General features: G+C 42.6%; 1 protein-coding gene across 6 annotated transcripts in view; it reads left to right on the top strand.

Moving 5' to 3' along the window:
* The window catches only part of TAMM41 (TAM41 mitochondrial translocator assembly and maintenance homolog), a 49,260-nt gene extending 28,780 nt beyond the window's left edge, over positions 1 to 20,480 (top strand). For 4 of the 6 annotated variants that reach the window (XM_060631783.3, XM_060631785.3, XM_060631788.3 and 1 more), the window contains 3 exons: positions 7,635 to 7,800; positions 9,060 to 9,122; positions 20,345 to 20,480. In XM_060631783.3, coding sequence (XP_060487766.3) covers positions 7,635 to 7,800; positions 9,060 to 9,122; positions 20,345 to 20,421 — 306 coding nt within the window. In that variant the 3' untranslated portion in view covers positions 20,422 to 20,480. Of the gene's footprint in view, positions 1 to 7,634; positions 7,801 to 9,059; positions 9,123 to 12,364; positions 12,474 to 20,344 lie in introns of all 6 variants that reach the window. The other 2 variants (XR_009609845.3, XM_060631786.3) reach the window with 2 other exon arrangements.
* Positions 20,481 to 20,848: the final 368 nt, after the last annotated feature.

Below are 20,848 nucleotides of genomic sequence, written 5' to 3'. Positions count from 1 at the left end.
GGTACATATCACATTCTAGGTTGGAAATAATTTTCCCGTAGACTTTTTAAGTCGTAGCTTCACTTCTTCTAGTTTCTGAGTGTTGTGTTAAAAAGTCCAGCGGCATGGGTGCCTGGGTGGCTAAGTTGGTTAAGTGTCCAGCTCTTGGTTTTAGCTCATGTCGTGATCTCACAGTTCTTGGGATCAAGCCCTGCATCATGTGATTCTCTCTCTCCCTGTCTCTCTGCCCCTCTCCTGTTCATGCACATTTTTTTCTCTCTCTTTCTCTCTCTCTCAAAAATAGATCAATAAACTTAAAAAAAAAGTCCAATGACATTCAGATTGCCTGTCCTTTAGATGTGACCTTTTTAGCTCTTGGACAGTGTTTAGGATCTTTTCCTTTTTTCTAATGTTCTTAAATTTCATGATGGTTTGTCTTTATATATGTGTTTTTCACTATTATTCTGGCATTTCATGAACCTTTTCAGTCTGGAAATTCATGAGCTCCAGTTCTAGGAAATTTTATTATTTCTATAATAATTTTCTTCATACCCATTTTCTTACTTTGTTCTTCCTGGAATTTCTGTTAACTGGTTGTCAGACCGCCTGGTTTGATCTTTTTTGTTTCTCTTTCCTCTTTCCTGTTTCCTTGGGGATTTTGTTCTGCTTTCCAGAAGGATTTTTCAAATTGATCTTGTAGCACTTCTATTGAATGTTCTTTTTTTCTTATAGCATCCTGTTCTTGTTTTACAAATGCATTAGCTTTCCTCAGCCCTTTAGTAGTCTTTATTATAATTTTTGAAGTTCTATCTTTGTCCCTACATGGTCTCTGTTTCTCTTAGATACCTTTTTCATTTGATTCACCCTTGTCTGCTGTTAGAAGCTTTCCTCAAATGTTTGGATATCCTTTGTGTCCTGTTTTTAAAAAGAGAGGCACTCTCTGAAAATGCAGACTGGAAGTTCTTTGTGATGGACAGGGCTCGTCAGCTATGGGCTTCACTGCAGGATTATGGGGCAAGAGGGACCTGGCTTTTTCTTTAGAGGACCCCAAGTATCGGTATCTGTAGGATTTGTCCAAAGGGACATCATCTACTCCCTGGTTCGGGATCAGGAAGGATAACATGCCTACCTGCCAACTTTCAGGAAACTTTTGGGAAACTGAGCAAGGGGAAAGGGCTGGAAATTTTCTTTGACTGTGAATATAAACGTTTCCAAGTTCCTCACTATGGCCTGTGAAAGTCTGCATAATCTTAAGTTCTCATTGTTCTCTTCGCCTGGGGAAACTTAAGGGGGTAAGATGAACTACAGTTCCCAGGCTGCATCTGGTCTGAAGCTGTAACTGACACCCACCTGCTCCCTCAGTGACTACCTATTCTAAATTCCCCTCACCCTCATCTGGCATTTGTGCTGGGCTCAACCTGGTGGCCCAGACCTTCATCCCTGAGGGACCTGAGACCGATTACCGTGCCCATCTCAGGCTATGGTTGCTGCCCTTTCCATCTACCACCAACATTGGGCAAGTGATGCTGAGAGATTGTGCCAGCAGCCCTACCCCTGATGATGAGGATCTGTTACTTCTGCCAGTATGGTGACTCCTTTCAGTGTCTGCTGGCATGGGATCTGAAGGCAGTAGGTGGCAGTCCTAGCTTCAGGTTTAAAGTCCTAAAGTTATGGAGATGGGAAGCGCACATTTCCCAAGTGGGTCACTGGGAATGTTGGTAGGCAAGGCCGTCTGTTACACGCCTTGGTTCCCAGACCTATGTATTCCACCAGTTGAGAACATAGTACTAGATAGCAGGCATTACTTTAGGATGTGCACTGCACCCCGCATGCTCACAGAGTACCGTCTCCAAGCTGCTGCCTCAGCTGTTCTTCATTGTTCGGCCATAGCATTTTTTACCGGCAGCACTATTGGCATTTTAGGCTGGATGATTTTTTGTGATGTGGGCCCCAAGTTTCCCCGTTTTGAGAACTGCTCTATGAGTCTGGCAGCCTTGGTGCAGTGTTTGGTAGGAAGAGTGGAGCCATGGTCCTGTGCCATTGCTACATCTGTGTACCTCTTGTGCTCTAAAGTGGGTCCCCTAAGTGATGTTACACAGCACAACCATGTTGGGGAAGCAAGTATTCTGTAAGCCCTGGAATGGTGCTGGCTAGGTCCTGCAGGCAGGAAAGGCAAACCCATACTCAATATATGTGTTATTTCCAACCGAGATGAATTGCTGCCCCTTCCCGTGTGGAAGGGGTTCAATGTAGTCAGCCTCCACCAAGTGGCTGGTTATTCTCAAGAGATGGTCCTATTTTCAGGATCTCAGTGTTGGCTTCTGTTGCTGTCAGGATAGAGTTTCCAAAGCAGCAGTAGCTAAGTCAGCCTTAGGCCTAGGCAGAGCCTCTATCCCCATCACCATGGCTACTCCTTCGAGAAGCCAGATGCCAGCACTGGGATGACAAAGGCTGTTGAATCAACTGGCTGAGTTTTTCTTTTGGTTATTGTTGGTTCTTTTGTGAAGGATGCTCATGCTGGACATTAACATACAATACAAAGATCCTAACACCTATGCCCACCTCCAGTAGGTCCATCCACATGCCTCTTCTGCCCAGTTTTTTGTCTTCAGTCTTCCAATCTTTTTCCTTTTAGGTGCAACCAACCAACGAACCATGCTTTGGTCCCCATGAGTCTTTGTATATTCTTACCTGGGCCCACTTTTCCATGTTGTGTGCATGACCAGGTACACTCCCTGAAGCATACCCATTTGGGAAGATTTTCCCTTAATGTCTTTCAGGGCCATCCCTGAGTGAGGCTGTAATGCATCATTTTTAGTTTGTACATGCCAAGTCAAATCCTCCATGAAGCAAGCTCATCCCTTATCTTCCCCCAAAATCCAATCACAAGGGAACCTCCCTGTAGCCATATGCATGACCCAATGGGAAAGTAGAACGGTATGCACTGGAACAACTATGCTGTACTCTACGTTGTACAGCTGTACACGGTTGTGCCAATGCACAGTAGATATTATGGGGGCCTAGGCTTCCTGTTTGTGGAGCTCACTACTTCTGGCCTTACTTCTGTCCAATGCTAGTATACCCTTTTCATCTTCAGTGCAATACTGTTGAGCCTGCCTGACCTTAAGACTTGATGGATACAGGAGGTTCCAGCTCGTGATGGGCAGTTCTTGATGCATGGTGACTTGGTGACCCATGGTTAGGAGCTCCATCTCTCCATCTCTCCGTCTTGTATCTAGGAGCTGATTTCAAATGGTGTATGATTCTTCACTGCATATGGCAGGGCCTTGCCCCAGAACCCTAGCAGTCCACATTGTGATCTCCTCGAGGGAGCCTACCACAAGCTTCCTGTGGCTTCTTTTTATACTGAAGATACACTTCGTACTATAGAGTTTACAGGGTTGTGTGGCCCAAGGGGTGGGGCTGCTTGCACTACTGCCTGGATCTTTCGTAGAGCTCTTTTCTGCTCTGAGCCTCACCAACCTGACATCCTTTTATATCACTTGGTAAATGGGTCTGAGCATGACACCCAAGTGTGGAATATGCTGCCTCCAAAATCTGGAGGGCCTACCAGGCATCATGCTTCAATCTTAGCAGTGAGAGGTGCGAGATGCAAGAAACTGATCTTAACTTTGGGGAGGATGTCCCAGCATGCTTCACACCACTCGACGCCTAAATACTGATGTGTTTAAACTACTGATGTGGTAGGGGTGCCTGGGTGGCGCAGTCGGTTAAGCGTCCGACTTCAGCCAGGTCACGATCTCGCGGTCCGTGAGTTTGAGCCCCGCGTCAGGCTCTGGGCTGATGGCTCGGAGCCTGGAGCCTGTTTCCGATTCTGTGTCTCCCTCTCTCTCTGCCCCTCCCCCGTTCATGCTCTGTCTCTCTCTGTCCCAAAAATAAATAAAAAACGTTGAAAAAAAAAATTTTAAACTACTGATGTGGTAGACTCCTGAAACTTCTACCCTCTGGAGTATGTCTATCTATCAAGGACTCCAGTGTGCTTACCCCTTGTTGTTTATCAGGTAACAGTAGCAACATACCATTGATGTAGTGGACCAGCATGAGATTATACAGAATGTCCAAATAGTCTGGTTTTCTTGGGCTATCTTATGACAGAGGATGGGAGAGTTAACATAGCCCTGAAGCAAACCATAAGAGATACTGTTGTCTGTCTCATGAATGTGAGCTGCTTCTGATCCAACTGCCCAGTAAGAATGGAAAAGAATGCATTCCCCAGGTCTTGGCCCCATCCAGATACCTGAAGTTCTGTTGACTTGCTCTAGCAGACTTACCACATCTACAGGAGATGTAACAGGGACTTCTACTTCGTTGAGTTGTGGTAGTATACTATAATCTTCCAGAACCCATTTGGCTTTTGTGAGGGCCAGACTTCATGGAAATATGATGGAAACCAATAGGGTTCTCCAAAGAAACAGAGCCAGTCTGTGTGTGTGTGTGTGTGTGTGTGTGTGTGTGTGTGTGTGTGTGTAGAGAGAGAGAGATTGAGATTTTAAGGAATTAAATTGTGGGGTCTGTCAAGTTTGAAATATACAGGGAAGAGCCAGCAGGCTGGAGACCCGGGAAGAATAGTTTTAAGTCTGAGGGCTATCTGGAGGCAGAATTCCTTCTTCCTCAGGAGACTTGAGTCTTTCTTCTTAAGGCCTTTGACTGATTAGATGAGGCCCACCTGCATTCTAGAGTGTAATCTGCTTTACTCAGAGTCTACTGACTTAAATGTTAATTATGTTGGACCAAGCAACTGAGCACTATAGCCTAGCCAAGTGACACAAAATTAAACATCACACCCCTGCATCTTTAGGTTTACAGATGGCATTAATCTCTGCCTTTCCTCCTGAAATGTGTTGGGTTTTTTTAGTTACTCTGTTGGATAAGAGGTAAAAATGGCAGCTTCAGAGGCTTCCACTCGCTTCCATATTATGACAACTCCAGAATGCCATCATGGAATATGCTTTTTAGGACCATTCCTGGTACCTATTGGTAAGATGGGAATTGAGTGGATCTGAAGCAAGCCCTCATCTGATCCTATGGTGGCGCTGTAGAGCTAGATGGCCCTTCCTAGTTATCCTAGCTTGGGGAAGAGAGGCCAGTGGTACCCCTTCATCTTCTCATCTTGGGATCCAATCAGCTCCCTTTGGTTGAGGATAAGTCTGAGAGAGACTGTAAGAGAGGGATCCAGCTGATTTTCCCAGCAGCTAGTGGAATGAGTACCTTGGCTCTTTAGCTCATCTGCTTTTTTAAAATGTCAGTTGTATTGAGATATAATTCACATACCATAAAATTCAGTGGTTTTTAGTATATTTACAGAGCTGTGCAACTGTCACTACAATCTAATTTGACATTTCCATCAGTCCAAAAACATCCTTGTTAGCAGTCCCTAGCTCCCGTTCCCCACAGGCAACCCCTAATCTGTTTTCTGCTTCTATGGATTTGTCTGTTCTGGACACTTCACATAAATGGAAACATACAGTATGTGGTCTTTTCCATATCTGCTTTTAAAATGCAGTTTGAGGGGCGCCTGGGTGGCTCGGTCGGTTAAGCATCCGACTTCGGCTCAGGTCATGATCTCACAGTCCGTGAGTTCAAGCCCCGCATCGGGCTCTGTGCTGACAGCTCAGAGCCTGGAGCCTGTTTCAGATTCTGTGTCTCCCTCTCTCTCTGCCCCTCCCCTGTTCATGCTCTGTTTCTCTCTGTCTCAAAAATAAATAAACATTAAAAAAAATTTTTAAAAAAATAAAATAAAATAAAATGCAGTTTGACTCTCACAATTTAGCTGAATGCTTTCACTACCATGTTTTAATGGAGAATCAAAGAGTAAAGATGATTACACAGAATTTAGCAATTTTTTTGAACATGTCACCTAATATTTTGTCTCTTACACATGCCTATAAGCAAAAATTCCAGTGCATTCTTTTCCTCAAGAGAAAGCAGTAGCAAATACTTTTTTTTTAATTAAAAAAAAAATGTTTTTATTTATTTTTGACAGAGAGCAAGAGAGAAAGAGCGCAAGTGAGCCAGGGAGGGGCAGAGAGAGAGGGAGACACAGAATCCAAAGGAAGTCTCCAGGCTCTGAGTTGTCAGCACAGAGCCTGATGCGGGATTGAACCATGAGATCATGACCTGGGCCCAAGTCGGATGCTTAACCTACTGAGCCACCCAGATGCCCTGCAAATACTATTTTTTAATTCCTCATATTACTCAAGCCATTTGGCATCTCTGAAATTCCTGAAAGTTTCATAGATAAACCCTTAGAGAAATATAAGGTCTTTTTGGCTAATCTCAATTCTTAGCCCCAAAATATGAGTCCATAAATGTTATTTCTAGCAAATCTACAAAAATGTCCGCATTTTTTGTCCTTTGTCTAAGCAAAGCTGAACAGTGGTCAAATCCTGTGAATTTAGAACCATCTTAATGATGAATATGAAATATTCAGGTTAAAAAAAAACCTTTACTTTTACTGGAGCCACAAGATAATAGTATTTTCTTCTTATTTGCATTAATTTTATAGAAAACTAGAAAATCCAGGCATTAATACTCAAATACTTGTGGAATGAAAAAAGGTGGTAGAATGAGTGAATTCTAATTGTTAAGATGTTAGTCATATCTGGAAAATCTGAATCTGAATACATTTGTCTAATTTTTTTCTTATTGTTCTCTTAGTCAAAGTTAAAACCTAAACATTTGTTGAAAGAATACAAGACAGATTCTTACCTGGAAAATAATGGATGAGTTGTTGAGGGCAGGGTTACTGGTTCTCACCTGGGCAGGCAGTCAATGTTTACATGATTTTGTAAAAACTTAGTTCCATGAAGCAAAGTATATTAAACTGGAGTTAGGGAAGCAAGGTGTGGCCTCGGCTCTGTGGCTAACTTTTGATTCACAGTAAAGTCTGATGCATAGTTTTGTATGTTTTGTTTCTGTATTTGTCTTTCAACTTGATGTATTTAGAATTCTTGGGAATAGAAACCCCTGGTTTCTATTTCTTACCTAATCCTAGGTAAGAAATAATGACAACTAAGTTTTATTGATGCAGGTATACATTCCTTTATTCAACCAATGTTTTTTGACTACCTCCTGTGTGCTGGGAGATTAAAAGTGAATAAGCTTAGTCCTTGTCATCGATTTATTCCTACAGCTTATGAAACACAGCATGGTAAGTCAAAGGCCCAGAAGGCAGGAGACACGAGGTTAGAGCACCCCTCTCTCCTACTGGCTGTATAATCCTGGGTGTGTCACTCAGCGCCCTGCCCCTCTGTTTAAAATGGAGAGAGAGTTTGAGTGCCTGGATTTGCTGAACCTCAGTGAATGTTAACTGTAGCCTCACTTCCTTTAACTGCTGGATTTAAGACAAATAGAAATTTTAAAACTGAGAGTGAGAAATTGATCCTTGAAAGAAGCTTCTATTCTTTTCTCATGTAAAAATGGACTATGATAGGAAAAGAAGTGGCTTTTTTGAAGGAACATAGGATCTGAACTCTTAGGCATTCAGTTTCAGAAAAGGAGTAAGTCTCCTTAGTATGCCGCCCAGGGTATGGGTTCATGTATGTTTGTGTGACTTGAAAGCCATATGTCCTTGAATCTTTATAGAATTCAAAGAACTTACCATAGATATTATCTTTTTTTTTTTTTTTCCTTAGATAGATAAAAGCCCAGAAGGACAATTCACTCAGCTAATGACATTGCCCAAAACCTTACAACAACAAATAAATCATGTTATGGACCCTCCTGGAAAAAACAGAGATGTGGAAGAAACTTTATTACAAGTTGCTCATGATCCAGACTGTGGAGAGGTGGTGCGACGAGGTATGTTTATGAATTTAACGTTGAGGAAGTGCTGGCCGTGGGTAAAAAGCAAACTTTGTGACGGAGACATATTCTTTATTCTTTTTGCTTAATTGAGATCAAGAGACAGATTGTCTCAGGGAAGAAGAAAGCACTAACAATCTGGGGTTTTTCCAAATCTAAATTGTCATTTGTTTGAAGCAGGGTGGCGTAAGTACTTCTGTTTTCAGATTCCTGGGTCCTAAATCACTGTCAAAGGGGGAAACAATGTTTGTTTTGGTTCCAAGAGCATAACTTCTAGAAGTTATTCCAAAGACTCCTCTGTGTTCTTCACGGTGGTCTGAGAAGGAAGGAGACTGGTAACTTTTAGTGCTTTTGTAACATCAGGAATACAGTTTTCATCAGCCAACTCCCCTTCGATGTGTCTCTGTGTGTTCACTAGATTCCCTCTGATGTGGCCCGTAATATGTTCCACATATTATCCCCAGAGCCTTCCTCATGTTTACCCAAAAATCTTATCTTCGGAGATCCACTTCCTTTTGGAGGTGTTAAAGATAATGTAGAAAGACAGTCAGTAAAGAAATAGTTACGATTGAAAACAACTCCCTCCCCCACATACCATGTTTTCCTGTTTTACTGAGTACGTATTTTATGAACTCCTCAAGGATGCGGGCTCCTGCGCTAGATGCTCTTGACCGTGACGGTACTGAGCGTTAACTCCAGTGGGCGGACCCACGTACTCTCTCGGGGACCTGCCCCGAGCTGTCAGAGCATGCATTCAGGTTACCATGTACCTATTCTGAAGATGAGTGAGGAGGCATATTGTTTGTTCTTTCCCACTTTAACATGATTCTGGTCACAGGAGTCCTGTATATGTTTTCAGAATGAAAGCTCTTCTCCTAGGCAGAAACTTTGGGGTTTTTCTTTTAAGTCATTTCAAATCTTGGGGTTGAGAACCAGCAGCCTTAAGCAGATTTAAAGTCATAAAATGACCTTTGAGGGTGACTTAATCCACCCCCTATTAATAAAGGTGAGGAGGACCAGGCCCAGAGGGGACCAGGCATTTGCTTGTGCTCACAAGTTGGTGACATGGCCGGCGGCTCCAGGCTTCTGGCCCTTAATCCTGATACCCTTCCCACTGTCATTCTGTGACACCAGGACAGAGATAGATTTGCTCATTTTACTGGATAACTGGAAAGAACATTTAGTTTTAGGTTTTAAAAGTGTTAAGATGACTAACATCTGACTTTTTTGGCCTCCTTGTTGGTTTTTTCTCACAGGGCTTTCAGCAATTGTGAGACCTTCTAGTATGAAACAGAGCACCAAAGGCATTTTCACTGCCGGTAAGAACTTTGGAAAATCTATGCTTGATGTGCCTCCTGGATTGAGTGGCCTCAGCACTCCTGATTAAAACATAAAGCTTTATCTGTATCCTGCAAGTACTTCTGAAGTGCTGAATTTTGATGGGCATGAACTAGGACATAGCAATGGCGTACAGACAGACAAAATGGAACTGTCATCTGGTCTAGAGAAGTCAAACCATGGGAGGTGATGTTGGAAGCCTTGCTCCCCTCTCAGTTCTCTGAACAACTCCTCATATACAGCTTGTCCCCTGGCTTTTGGATTTCTGAAAGTTACCTGTGCATATTGTTGCAAAAGCGGCAGTACCTTGCCCTTCCCCCCACTGCCTCTCTCCAGAGACCCGTAATGGGTGCTTTGTCTGCCCTGCCCGTTTTCTCTGTAGTGGGTGCATGCTGCTGCCTCCCTCCGTTTCAGTTCCAGGCATCATCTGTTGACTGCTCGCTCTGGCAGGTTAGAATTTGGCTCTCGCACCCACCCTGCCCCGCATACTCACCACTCCCATCCCTTGGTCCTAAGGTAGTTGCTTCGACGAAGTCAGTTGCCTGAGTTTACAGCATATGACTCTGCTATTGTGATTCATAGGTGAGCCACATCATACGCTTTGCTTTCCCTGCACCACTGTCTTTTCCCACGTAGATCATCTTCCGTGTCTTGCGAGAGGGATCCCGTCTCCTGACTCTTGTGCCTTTTGTTTTTGCGGTGCCCGCTCTCATTTTGGGGAAGCACGCCATCCAGTCATTTCCTAAGAAAGGATGCAAGGAGGCAACTCTGGAGACCGTATACAACTCGAAATATCTTTAGCTTACCCTCACATGGAATTGACACTTAGGCTGGAGAGAGATAGAAATCACTTTTTAAAGAATTTCAATATTATTATTCCAATTGTCTTCCCACTTGAGGATTGCTATCGAGGCCCAACACCATCCTGCTTCTCAGTCCTTCATGTGTGTTCTTTCTGGAAGCCGATTAGGTCTTCTCTTGCCCCAGGGCTCTAACATTTCTCAGGGATATACTTTGATAATGAATCTGTTTTTATCTATTTTACTGGGTACTCATTGCCCTTTCATTTTGGAAACTCAGAAAAAAAGAATATAAGAAAATGTTCTTTTATTGTTGCTTTAAGTTCTCATCTGTTTTCTCTCTTCTCTTTCTGGAACTCCTTTTTTTCAGATTTTGGACTCCTTTGGTTTTGAAGAGCCCTTTGGTTTTCTTTCATCTGTGTTTTTGTTTTTATCTCTTTATCTTTTTGCTCTGCTTTCTGGGAGATTTTCTCAACTGTAGTTTCCAACCCTTCTATTGAGGTTTTTGTTTGTGCTATTATATGTTTTAATTTCCAGGAGCTCTTTCTGTTTTGTTTTGTTTTGTTTTGTTTTTTATTCTCTGAATGTACATTTAAAAACATTTTTTTTTAAACATCCTGCTGTTGTCTTATGGGCCTAAGCATTTGAACATAGCTTTGAATATTGCTACACTGCCCTCCAGAATGATTGTATCAATCTATAGTCCTACTAGCAGTAAAGGAGAGTTCTCATTCCCCCCCATTTTCTCCAGTACTTGGTATTGTCAAATGATGGACTTTCCTAGTTCAGTCTTTTGTGATGTGACCATCTACTGAGCCTCTCTCATGTGCTAGCCATGCAGGATACAGAAGTGAACACAACACCATCCTGCCTTCAAGGAGTTCATAAACTAGATGTATAAATTTGCAGTAACAAGGGATAGATGGCACAGAGCTAACCCAGAGAAGCGAGTAATCTTCCAGCCTGATTCTGATCCCTGGGCTGAGATTGCCAGGAAGCTGGTGTGGTCACACCTCTTAACCTCTCACCCCAGCTGCCTGGATACCCAACACAGTGTTTGGCCTCGAGGACACAGTGTTGCCTTTCTGAATCTTTGGGAAGATTCAGCCAAAAATTCAACAAAGATTTAGTAGCACATGTGCCAAATCTACTCAGCTAAAGATTTTGCTACCACTCAGGAGTGTATAGCTTTGCATTTCCAATTAAGATATTTAATCTATGATCCTGCTGGCTTATCCTAGCAAGGTGAAGATGAGGCGTCTTTGTTTGCTTGGGTGGTTCAGGCTATTAATCTGTGATTTGCATGATTGCAGCTTCTTGGGTGGGGCTGAATGCTTTATTTTTTTTTATTTTTTTTTTATTTTGAGCCTCTTATGCTTTAAAGAATTATTAGATTCATGGATTTTTTTTTTTAGTTGTGATCATGTTTTAAAATGTTTCTTTTAGAAATTAAATTAAAATTTTTACAGATGAAAGGACAGGATGTCTGGGATTTGCTTCAAAATCAAACATGGTGGAGGGAAGTGGGTAAGGGGTAGATAACACCAGATTGGCCATGAGTTGATATATTGTTGAAGCTGGGTGAAGAAATGAGACATACTGTAATATTCTATTATAGTTTGAATTTTTCTCTAATAAAGCATTTTTCTAAATCCATCATCATCTTGAGCATCAACCTGAAATGAATCTTTGGTCCTCTTTCCACTCATTCTTTCCAGTGGCCAGCAGAGGGCAGTGGGTGACACCTAACAGAAGCCACAGCCCGGTGTTTCCTTGTGGCCGTTCCTAGTGCCCAGTGCTGGTTCCCCTGAGTGCTCACTGCCTGCTTCCTTTTCCTTTCTAAAGATGCCTTATCGGATTGTGGAAGCCCAGAGTAACAGAATGTATGCAGCCTGCTCTGAGGGTGCAGAAATTGTGAAAAGTGTTGGGCATCCCTTCAAGGTCTATGGGTTTACTGACCTCACACTCTGGCTTCTCTGGTTTTACGGTGGTTTGGGGCTGTGATGAAGGCAGCCCAGGCCAAGGGCAGGGGTTTATGAGCCCCAGAGACTAGGGTTCATATTCCAACTTAAGTACTGTGCCTTGGGCAAGTTACCTAATTTTTCTGAGTTTTAATTTCATAGGGATAATTAAACCTGCCTCACCAGCTTGTGAAAATTACATCGTAGGATATATAAACACATCCAGCACTGTGCCTGGTCTTTCCCTTTTTGCTATTATCACCTAAAAGGTTTCGTGACCCCTCCTTAGAATATGCGTCTTTGCACTGTCATATTCAGATGGCACGAGCCCACCCATTAACCAGGTCTCCAGTGGGAGTAAACTACAAACAAAAGGGCCTGAGTGGCTGGTTTACTGTTTGTCTTCCCTCTCTTTTCACATCAAGGTTCTGAACCTCTATGCTTCTGTACATTGTTCTTTAGAAGTCCTTTTGTTGTGGTCATGGCTGTTGTTCTGCTTGCTGCACTAAGACAAAATCCACCAAGTCCTACCTGTGTTCAGTTTTTCAGCTAGCTGGTGCATCATGTGCAGGTGAGAATCCCAGCGTATTTGATGGAGTTTGTATTCGTTATTAGCCATTCTCATGCCTCCCTTCATAGCCTCCCACTGGGGGGGAGGGGTGAAAAGGAAGGTTCAGACTTCCCCCTTAGCTAATGAATACCTTTTATATTGAAATATGCTTAGCTTCAGAGGTACATAGCTAACCAAGGAGCTAAGCTTCGGGTCAGAAGACCTGGACTTGTGTTGCAGTTATTCATTTGTTGCCTCTGTAACCTTGGTATGTTAATTAGCCCTTCTTCCTTGAAATGGAGGGGTTACTAATACCCAGCTCAGTACATGTTCTGAGAGGGTCCAGTATGTACCTAGTAGGTGCTTTATAAACTTGGGTGAGTCTAGGTCTAAATTTCACTCTATTCCTAGGAAAGATAGAGGCCAGGCATCTATAACCAGCCCAGAGGATTGCCTTTTCTAACAAACTGTTCGATAGCACGATTGCCTGTTTTCATGTGGTCTTACTACCTCCAAAGCCAAACACTGTTTTCCCCTTTTAGACTAACTCACCAGCAGCTCAGGAGAAGTGAAAGGCCATTTAGTCTCCTGATACTGGCCTGCTCCTCTTTTCATGGTGGCAGCAGATGGCATCACATCTCAGACTGGTCACAGAAGACCAGCTAAGCAACCTCTCATATTCTTTTTTTTTTTTTTTTTTTTTTTTGAGAGAGAGACAGAGCACAAGCAGGGAAGGGGCAGAGAGAGAGGGAGACACAGAACCCGAAGCAGGTTCCAGGCTCCAAGCTGTCAGCACAGAGCCTGATGCAGGGCTCGAACTCGTGAACCACAAGATCATGACCTAGGCCGAAGTCAGACGCTTAACCAAGTGAGCCACCCAGGCGCCCCACAATCTGTCATATGCTGATCAGCAGCAGCCTTCCCGTTAACAACCTGCTTCAGTATTCTGGTATGGGAATAAGAGAGAGATGGTGGAATATAGTGATGAGAAGTAAGCAGAAGCCAGTGAAGGGGGGCCTGAAAAGCCAGGCAGAGGAATTCAGAGTTTATTTTGAGGGCAGAGGGAAGCCACTGAAGGATTGTAGCAAGACCTCGATGGCTACAGAGAATAGAGAAGAGAGGGAAAGGAGATAAAGCTATTGCTCGGGAAACTGATTAGCTCTGGTTGCAGCCAGTCAGTGGAGGAGTTAGGCAGTCTGAACTCAGGTCATTGCAGGCAGAGAGGAGAGATGTACACAATATTGAGAGGGCAAGTTACCTGTTCCAGATGATTGGAGGGACATGGGAAGTGAAGGAGAGAGAGGAGTCAAACAGAACTCCCAGGTTTCTGGCTTGGAAAGCAATGGATGTTGCTGCCATTCCCAGAGGTGGGGGCAGTCAGGGAGGATGATGAGTTTAATTTCTGAAATCTTGCTTTATTTTTCCCCACCTCACTTCCTGGTCAGTCATAATTGACTCTGGAGACAGATACCTATTTACCTCTCTAGCTTCAAAGGATTCAACTGAATTAACTAAACAAGGTTTAGTCTTGTTCCTAAAAAGTTTCTGACATACCTGAGGGGTTCCTTACCAGCCCTTTCCTGGAACATGATAGAATGATCATTGATTATCCTCTGCTTCTGATTTCTTATTACTAAAACACTTCTTCCATTTTTTGGTACCTACATATTAAATAAGAAGAACGTATAATAGTTATGGGGTTTTTTTTTTTCCAGCTTATTATTTAACCCAAGAGTCCTTAAAATAAGTTGTACTTCTGCTTCAAGAGATTTTCTTCGTAGATAATGTCTATGGTTGGAAAATAATTGGAAGACTGTTTGGGGGCTTGCTGATTTTCCCTCATAAATATCTGAAAAGTAGAATTATGGGAACGGAGAGCCCTCTCACAACCTACTCCTGTCTCTGTCTCACATTGCTTCCTGGAGAACCGTGTCTGTCATCAGACCCGTCTTGTTTAAAGTCACATAGGGATTCATGGTCTTACATGTGAGTAACTTTGCTGCAGGTCACATGGAACAAGCTAGAAATCAACAGAAGTAAAACCTTAGGAGCCATATGTTGAAGTAGATTTCTATATGCTTCCAAAACAGGTCTGACTTTAGATACTAATCAAAATCCATAATGACTCACTTTAGGTAGATAAGAATCTGTCTAAAGACACGGTATCTAAAGAGATATTCCATCTTTATCCTTTGGAGAAGGAGCAAAGACAATGACGGTGGTTCTAAATGTCTTCCCCCAAGACACATTCTAAATACAGACTTCCTAAATCACCATCCTTTTCTATAGAAAGAGAGAAGAAACCAAAAGTAGACTTAAGGTAAGCCAAGTAGAATTCTGTGGATTGTAAACTGTAAGAGCAGAAACCATAACTGTTGTCCATACCAGTATTCCCAACAGCTAGCTCGGTGTCTAGTATTATATAGATGCTCAATAAATACTGGCTCAGTGTATTTCAGTGACCGAATAAATCAAAGATTCGAGGCTTTTGGTAGTAGAAAAAAGATCTCCATATGTACAGAAAATGCATATATCAGAAATTTGGTGAATTTTCACAAAGTGAACACTCATGAACCTAGACCCAGATGAAGAAATAGAACAGAACCATCCCCCAGACGATGTGCCAGTCAAGGTCACTGTTCCTCCAGTAGTAACTAGTGTTTGACTTCCAATGCCATGCTTCTGTTGTGCCCATTTTGAACTTTAAGCAAATATGTAGTCTCCTGTGTCTTTCACTCCCCATTAGATCAATGAGATTCAACATGGTGGTGGGAGCAGCAATAGTTCATTTATCCTCATTGCCACGAGCCCACTGTATGATTATACCACAGTTTACCCACTCTATGTTAATGGTTTCTTGGGTTGGTTCCACTCTGGGGCCATTATAGGTAGTGCCACTGTGAATGTTTCTGTACCTGCCTTTTGGTGAGCAAACCTGTGCATTTCTCCTGGGTGCATACTTAGGGGTGGAATTACAAGATCATAAAGTATGTGAATGTTCAACTTTGGTAATACTACCCAATAGTTGTCCAAATTACACTCCCACTAACTGAGCTCCTGGTGCAGCTCCTCCTTACTTGATACTATTTTTTTTTTTCATTTTAGGCACCCTGAGGGGTGAGTAGTGGTATCATATTGGAGTTTTAATTTACATTTTTCTGATGGCTAACGAAGCTGGGCGTTTGTTCCATGTTTATTTGGATATCCTCTTTTGTGAAGTGCCTATTCTAGTTTTTTTGCTCATTTTTCTACTGAATTGTCTATCTTTTCATGTTTTTCATTTTTTTTTAATGTTCATTTTTGAGAGAGACAGAGACAGAGAGACAGAGCACGAGCAGGGGAGGGGCAGAGAGAGGAGACCCAGAATCCAAAGCAGGCTCCAGGCTCTGAGCTGTCAGCACAGACCTGGATGTGGGGCTCAAATTCACAAGCCGTGAGATCATGACCTGAGCTGAAGTCGGACGCCCAACTGAGTGAGCCACCCAGGTGCCCCTGAATTGTCTACCTTTTCTTACTGAATTCTCTGTAAAGTCTGGATACAGGTCTTTTGTCTGATATGCATAGTGCGAAAGTCTCCCACGTGGTGGTTGTCACTTCACTATCTTGATGGTGTATTTTTTTTTAATTTTATTTAAATCCAAGTTAATTGTATATAGTGTAGTAATAGTTTCAGTAGAATTTGGTGATTCTTCACTTACATATAACATCCAGTGCTCATCCCAACAAGTGCCCTCCTTAATGCTTATCTCCCATTTAGCTCATGCCCCCACCCACCACCCCTCCAGCAGCCCTCAGTTCTCTGTATTGAAGAGTCTCTTATTGTTTGCCTCCCTCTCTGCTTATACCTTACTTTTCCTTCCTTTCTGTTTTATTTCTTAAATTCCACATATGAATGAAATCATATATTTGTCTTTCTCTGACTGACTTATCGCTTAGCATAATACACTGTAGTTCCATCCACATTATTGCAAATGGCAAGATTTCATTCTTTTTGATTGCTGAGTAATATTCCATTGTATATATACAGAACAGCAAAACATGGCTACATGGTGATGCTCATGTACTTTAGGTATTCTTTATCCGTCTTCTTTATCCATTCATCAGTGGATGGACTCTTGGGCTCTTTCCATACTTTGGCTATTATCAATAGTGCTGCTATAAACATTGGAGTACATGTGCCCCTTTCAATCAGCACTCCAGTATCCTTTGGATAAATACCTACTAGTGCAGTTACTGGGTCACAGGGTAACTCTATTTTTAATTTTTTTGATGAGCCTTCATACTGTTTTTCAGAGTGGCTGTACCAGTTTGCATTCCCACCAGCAGTGCAGAAGTATTCCCCTTTCTTCACATGCTCACCAACATCTGTTGCTTCCTGAGTTGTTCATTTTAGCCTTTCTGACAGATGTGGCATGGTATCTCTTTGTGGTTTTAATTTGTATTTCCCTGATGATGAGAGATGCTGAGGATCTTTTCATGTCTGTTAGCTATCTGGATGACTTCTTTGGAAAAGTGTCTATTCATGTCTTTTGCCCATTTCTTCACTGGATTATTTGTTTTTTGGGTGTTAAGATTGATAAGTTCTTTATAGATTTTGGATACTAACCCTTTATCTTATATGTCATTTGCAAATATCTTCTCCCATTCTGTCAATTGCCTTTTAGTTTGTTGATTGTTTCCTTCACTGTGCAGAAACTTTTCATTTTGATGAGGTCCCACTTGTTCCTTTTTGCTTTTATTTCCCTTGCCTCTAGAGTCATGTCTAGTAAGAAGTTGCTGTGGCCAAAGTCAAAGAGGTTGTTGCCTATTTTCTCCTCTAGGATTTTCATTGTTTCTTGTCTTACATTTAGGTCTTCATCCATTTTGGGTTTATTTTTGTGTATGGTGTAAGAAAGTTGTCCATGTTAATTCTTCTGCATGTTGCTGTCCGGTTTTCCTAACACCATTTGCTGAAGAAGCTGTCTTTTTTTCCATTTTCTTTCCTGCTTTGTCAAATGTTAGTTGGCCACACATTTATGGGTCCATTTCTGGGTTCTCTATTCTATTCCATTAATCTCTGTGTCTCTTTTTGATTACAACTTTGTAATACAGCTTGAAGTCTGGAATTGTGATGCCTCCAGCTTTGGTTTTCTTTTTTAACATTACTTTGGCTATTTGGGGACTTTTCTGGTTCCATACAAATTTTAGAATCATTTGTTCTAGCTCTGTGAGAATGCTGGTGTTATTTTGATAGGGATTATATTGAATGTGTAGATTGCTTTGAGTAGTATTGACATTTTAATAATATTTGTCCTTCCAATCCATGAGCATGGAATATTTTTCCATTTCTTTGTGTTTTCTTCAATTTCTTCTATAAGCTTTCTATAATTTTAAGTGTATAGATCCTTTACTCGATGGTATCTTTGGATGAAAAGATGCTCTTAATTTTTTTCAGTCCAGTTTATCAATGTCCTTTATGGGAGCAGCTTTTGTGCCCTGTTTAGGAAATGTTGCCCACTCCCAACCTCATGCACTGTTATTCTTCTACCTGAACTGCAGTTAGAATATTAAGGCCGAAAGAATTCTTTGTTCCAATCTGTTGGTTCTTAACCTTCTGCAAATCCTGGCTCCCTGTGAAAATCTGACAAAAACTGCACACTCTGCACAGAAATGCACACGTGCACACAGACAGCAAACTTTCCTACAGTTTCCTCCTCACTTTCCTACAGACTGACGTTGTTAGAGAACCCTGAACTAGTCCAACCAGTCTTTTTGCAGATGGGAAAGTCAAGGTGCAGAGAGAGTGAGTCACAAACTGTAAGTTTGTGGTCCAGCTGCAACTAGATTTCAGGTCTCTTGACTCCTATTCCAGTGCTCTTTCTAACACAGTTCCCTCCTGCAGTCTTTCTGAGACTCACTCTGTCAGAGCCATCAAAGGGAGAGACTGTTTTCAACGAAGAGAGGTTTCTGTGCAGTAGCAGCAAAACATGGCTACATGGTGACGCTCATGTACTTTAGGTATTTACCTTAAATGTTATGCTCCAAGGAGTCTGTACGTAAGGTTTGTGAAGTTGCGCTGGGACTTAACCATGGTTGATGCGTCTTCCTCTAGCTGTGACTCAATGCCCTGGGGTTGCTATGTTGAACCTTACTGTATGCACCACCTGTGTTCTGCTTAGTGTCTTGATTGGCTCCGGCTGGAATATTAAAAAAAAGAACCTTACGTAATAAGTTTCCAGTCTCAATGCTCAACTGGGTGAGGTTCACCAAAGTGGTTGCTCCAGGGAGAAAATTAAAAGAGGCGGAGGCAGAGAAAGGAGCTCTGAGTTTCTTGACTACGCTATGTCAGTTTGCAAATAATCACTAGAAAAGCTGGGCCAGAGTTTATAGAAGTATTCGCTAACAATTTTCCTGATATGCTGCCTTTTTACCCACCACTGCCTGCAGTAGCTTCTTTGAAGGTTCTGAGTGGACTGGGCAGCTTCCAGGTAATACACCCAGGTATTTTCAAGAGACCACTCAAACCCCCATAGTAGGAGTCTCCAGAGTTAATCCTATTACTCATCCACAAAGCTTAAGGTGCACTGTCAGAAGTGTGTGTTTCAGACTTGCAACACACACCACAATTTGTATCTCATGATGAAAAAGACTGTTGGAATCTTTGGGCCACACCCTGAAACACAGACTAAATGATCTCATCCTCAGCACAAAGGAAGTTGAGCCCATAATACCGTCTGCAAATTGGATCCTATTAGATCTGACAGACAAATAGCATCCCATTATTCTATCCCATTTTACTTCTGTCCCATTGGCCCCCAGAGAGCCTCTCCTCCGGTTTCATCAGGTACTTGTGATTAAGTAGGTGGGGAGCTAGAAGGTCACATATCTGGATGAGGTGCATCTGTCACATCATTTCAAAAACGTTTACCGAATACCTGCCATATGCCAGGCACTGTACTAGATGATGGGGATACAGGGACAAATGAGGCATGCTCCCTGTCCTTAAGGAGCTCCCAGTCTAGGCAGAGGGACAGCTCAGTAAACTGACAAGCACCACGCAGTGTGGTAAGTGCTGTACGCATGACCAGCACAGGTGCTGTGGGACCAGGAGGAGCAGCATCTGAATCGGCCTGGGGCGTCCAGGAAGGCACTTCTGCAGAAGGAATCTGAAAGGGGGATGGAGTGAACAGACGGATAAGGATGGAACTGATACCTGTTCTGGGCAGGCCGGTGGGGTACTCAGTGACACAGTGGCAGGGAACTGGGGGTGGTTGGGATGCAGGCACTGGGAGTCAGAAGGGGGGCTGCGGATGTCCATTTACATGCAGCGTTTTGTCTTTGTTTTCCTTTCTCGTTTTTATTTTTTTATTTAATGTTTTATTTATTTTTGAGACAGGGAGAGACAGAGCATGAACAGGGGAGGGTCAGAGAGAGAGAGGGAGACACAGAATCTGAAACAGGCTCCAGGCTCTGAACTGTCAGCACAGAGCCCGACGCGGGGCTCGTACCCACGGACCGCGAGATCATGACCTGAGCCGAAGTCAGCCACTTAACCGACTGAGCCACCCAGGTGCCCCATCCTTTCTCGTTTTTAAAAGAGCTACTGAAGTCAAAGGCTGACGATAGACTCAATAGGCTCGTAACTCGAAAGATTCACTTATCCCATTAACTCAGGTACCTTTGGCATTCATGTCACTGTGGCAGTAATGCCTAAATCAGAATCTCTCCCCCTTATGTTGACCATGGTGATCCTTAATCATCTTCGGCTCCCAGGGTCTCCTGGGCCCCACCAATCAGCCCATCACTGCTGCCTTCCAAAGACAGGTCTCTGATGAGAATATCATGGAAGCTCTAGCAGAGTATCTGGTCATCAAGCCCCAACTTTCTAACCATCTCTTCTTTTTGTCTTTTAGGCATGAAGAAAACAGTGGTTTATAGTTCACTAAAACTACACAAAATGTGGAAAGGATGGCTGAGGAAAACATCCTGATTTTGCTTGCTTTTATATATGTTATGTGTAGTTGAATAAAGTGATCCTTTTTGACAGAACAGCGTTTGTCACTTTGACGCACTGCTTGAATTTGAAGATACCTTGGTTTGTATAATATTTGATTTTGAAACGTATGTGTTAGACATTTATCCAGGGGAGACCCAAATGCCTTTGAGGACTTACCATGAGAAGAGAAGAATCCTCTTTACATACAAAACCATCTGTGTCCTGCTCACATAGGAGCTTTAGCTGTGGTCTGCGTTTTGGTACGTGAGAGTCAGTGAACGGAGAAATTATGCGTACAGTTGTGGACATGCAGCCCACGGGTGACAAGCAGGGAAGTGTGGCTACCTCTGTCTCTGAAGTCTCCTCTTCACCTGGCTTTTTCCATTGAGAGCTCACAAGTGTCATGTCAACATTTTCCTAG

Source organism: Panthera onca, chromosome A2, assembly GCF_046562875.1.
Source record: "Panthera onca isolate mPanOnc1 chromosome A2, mPanOnc1 haplotype 2, whole genome shotgun sequence".
In the NCBI taxonomy this organism is placed as follows: domain Eukaryota; kingdom Metazoa; phylum Chordata; class Mammalia; order Carnivora; family Felidae; genus Panthera; species Panthera onca.
This window is presented reverse-complemented; position numbering and strand designations above follow the sequence as displayed.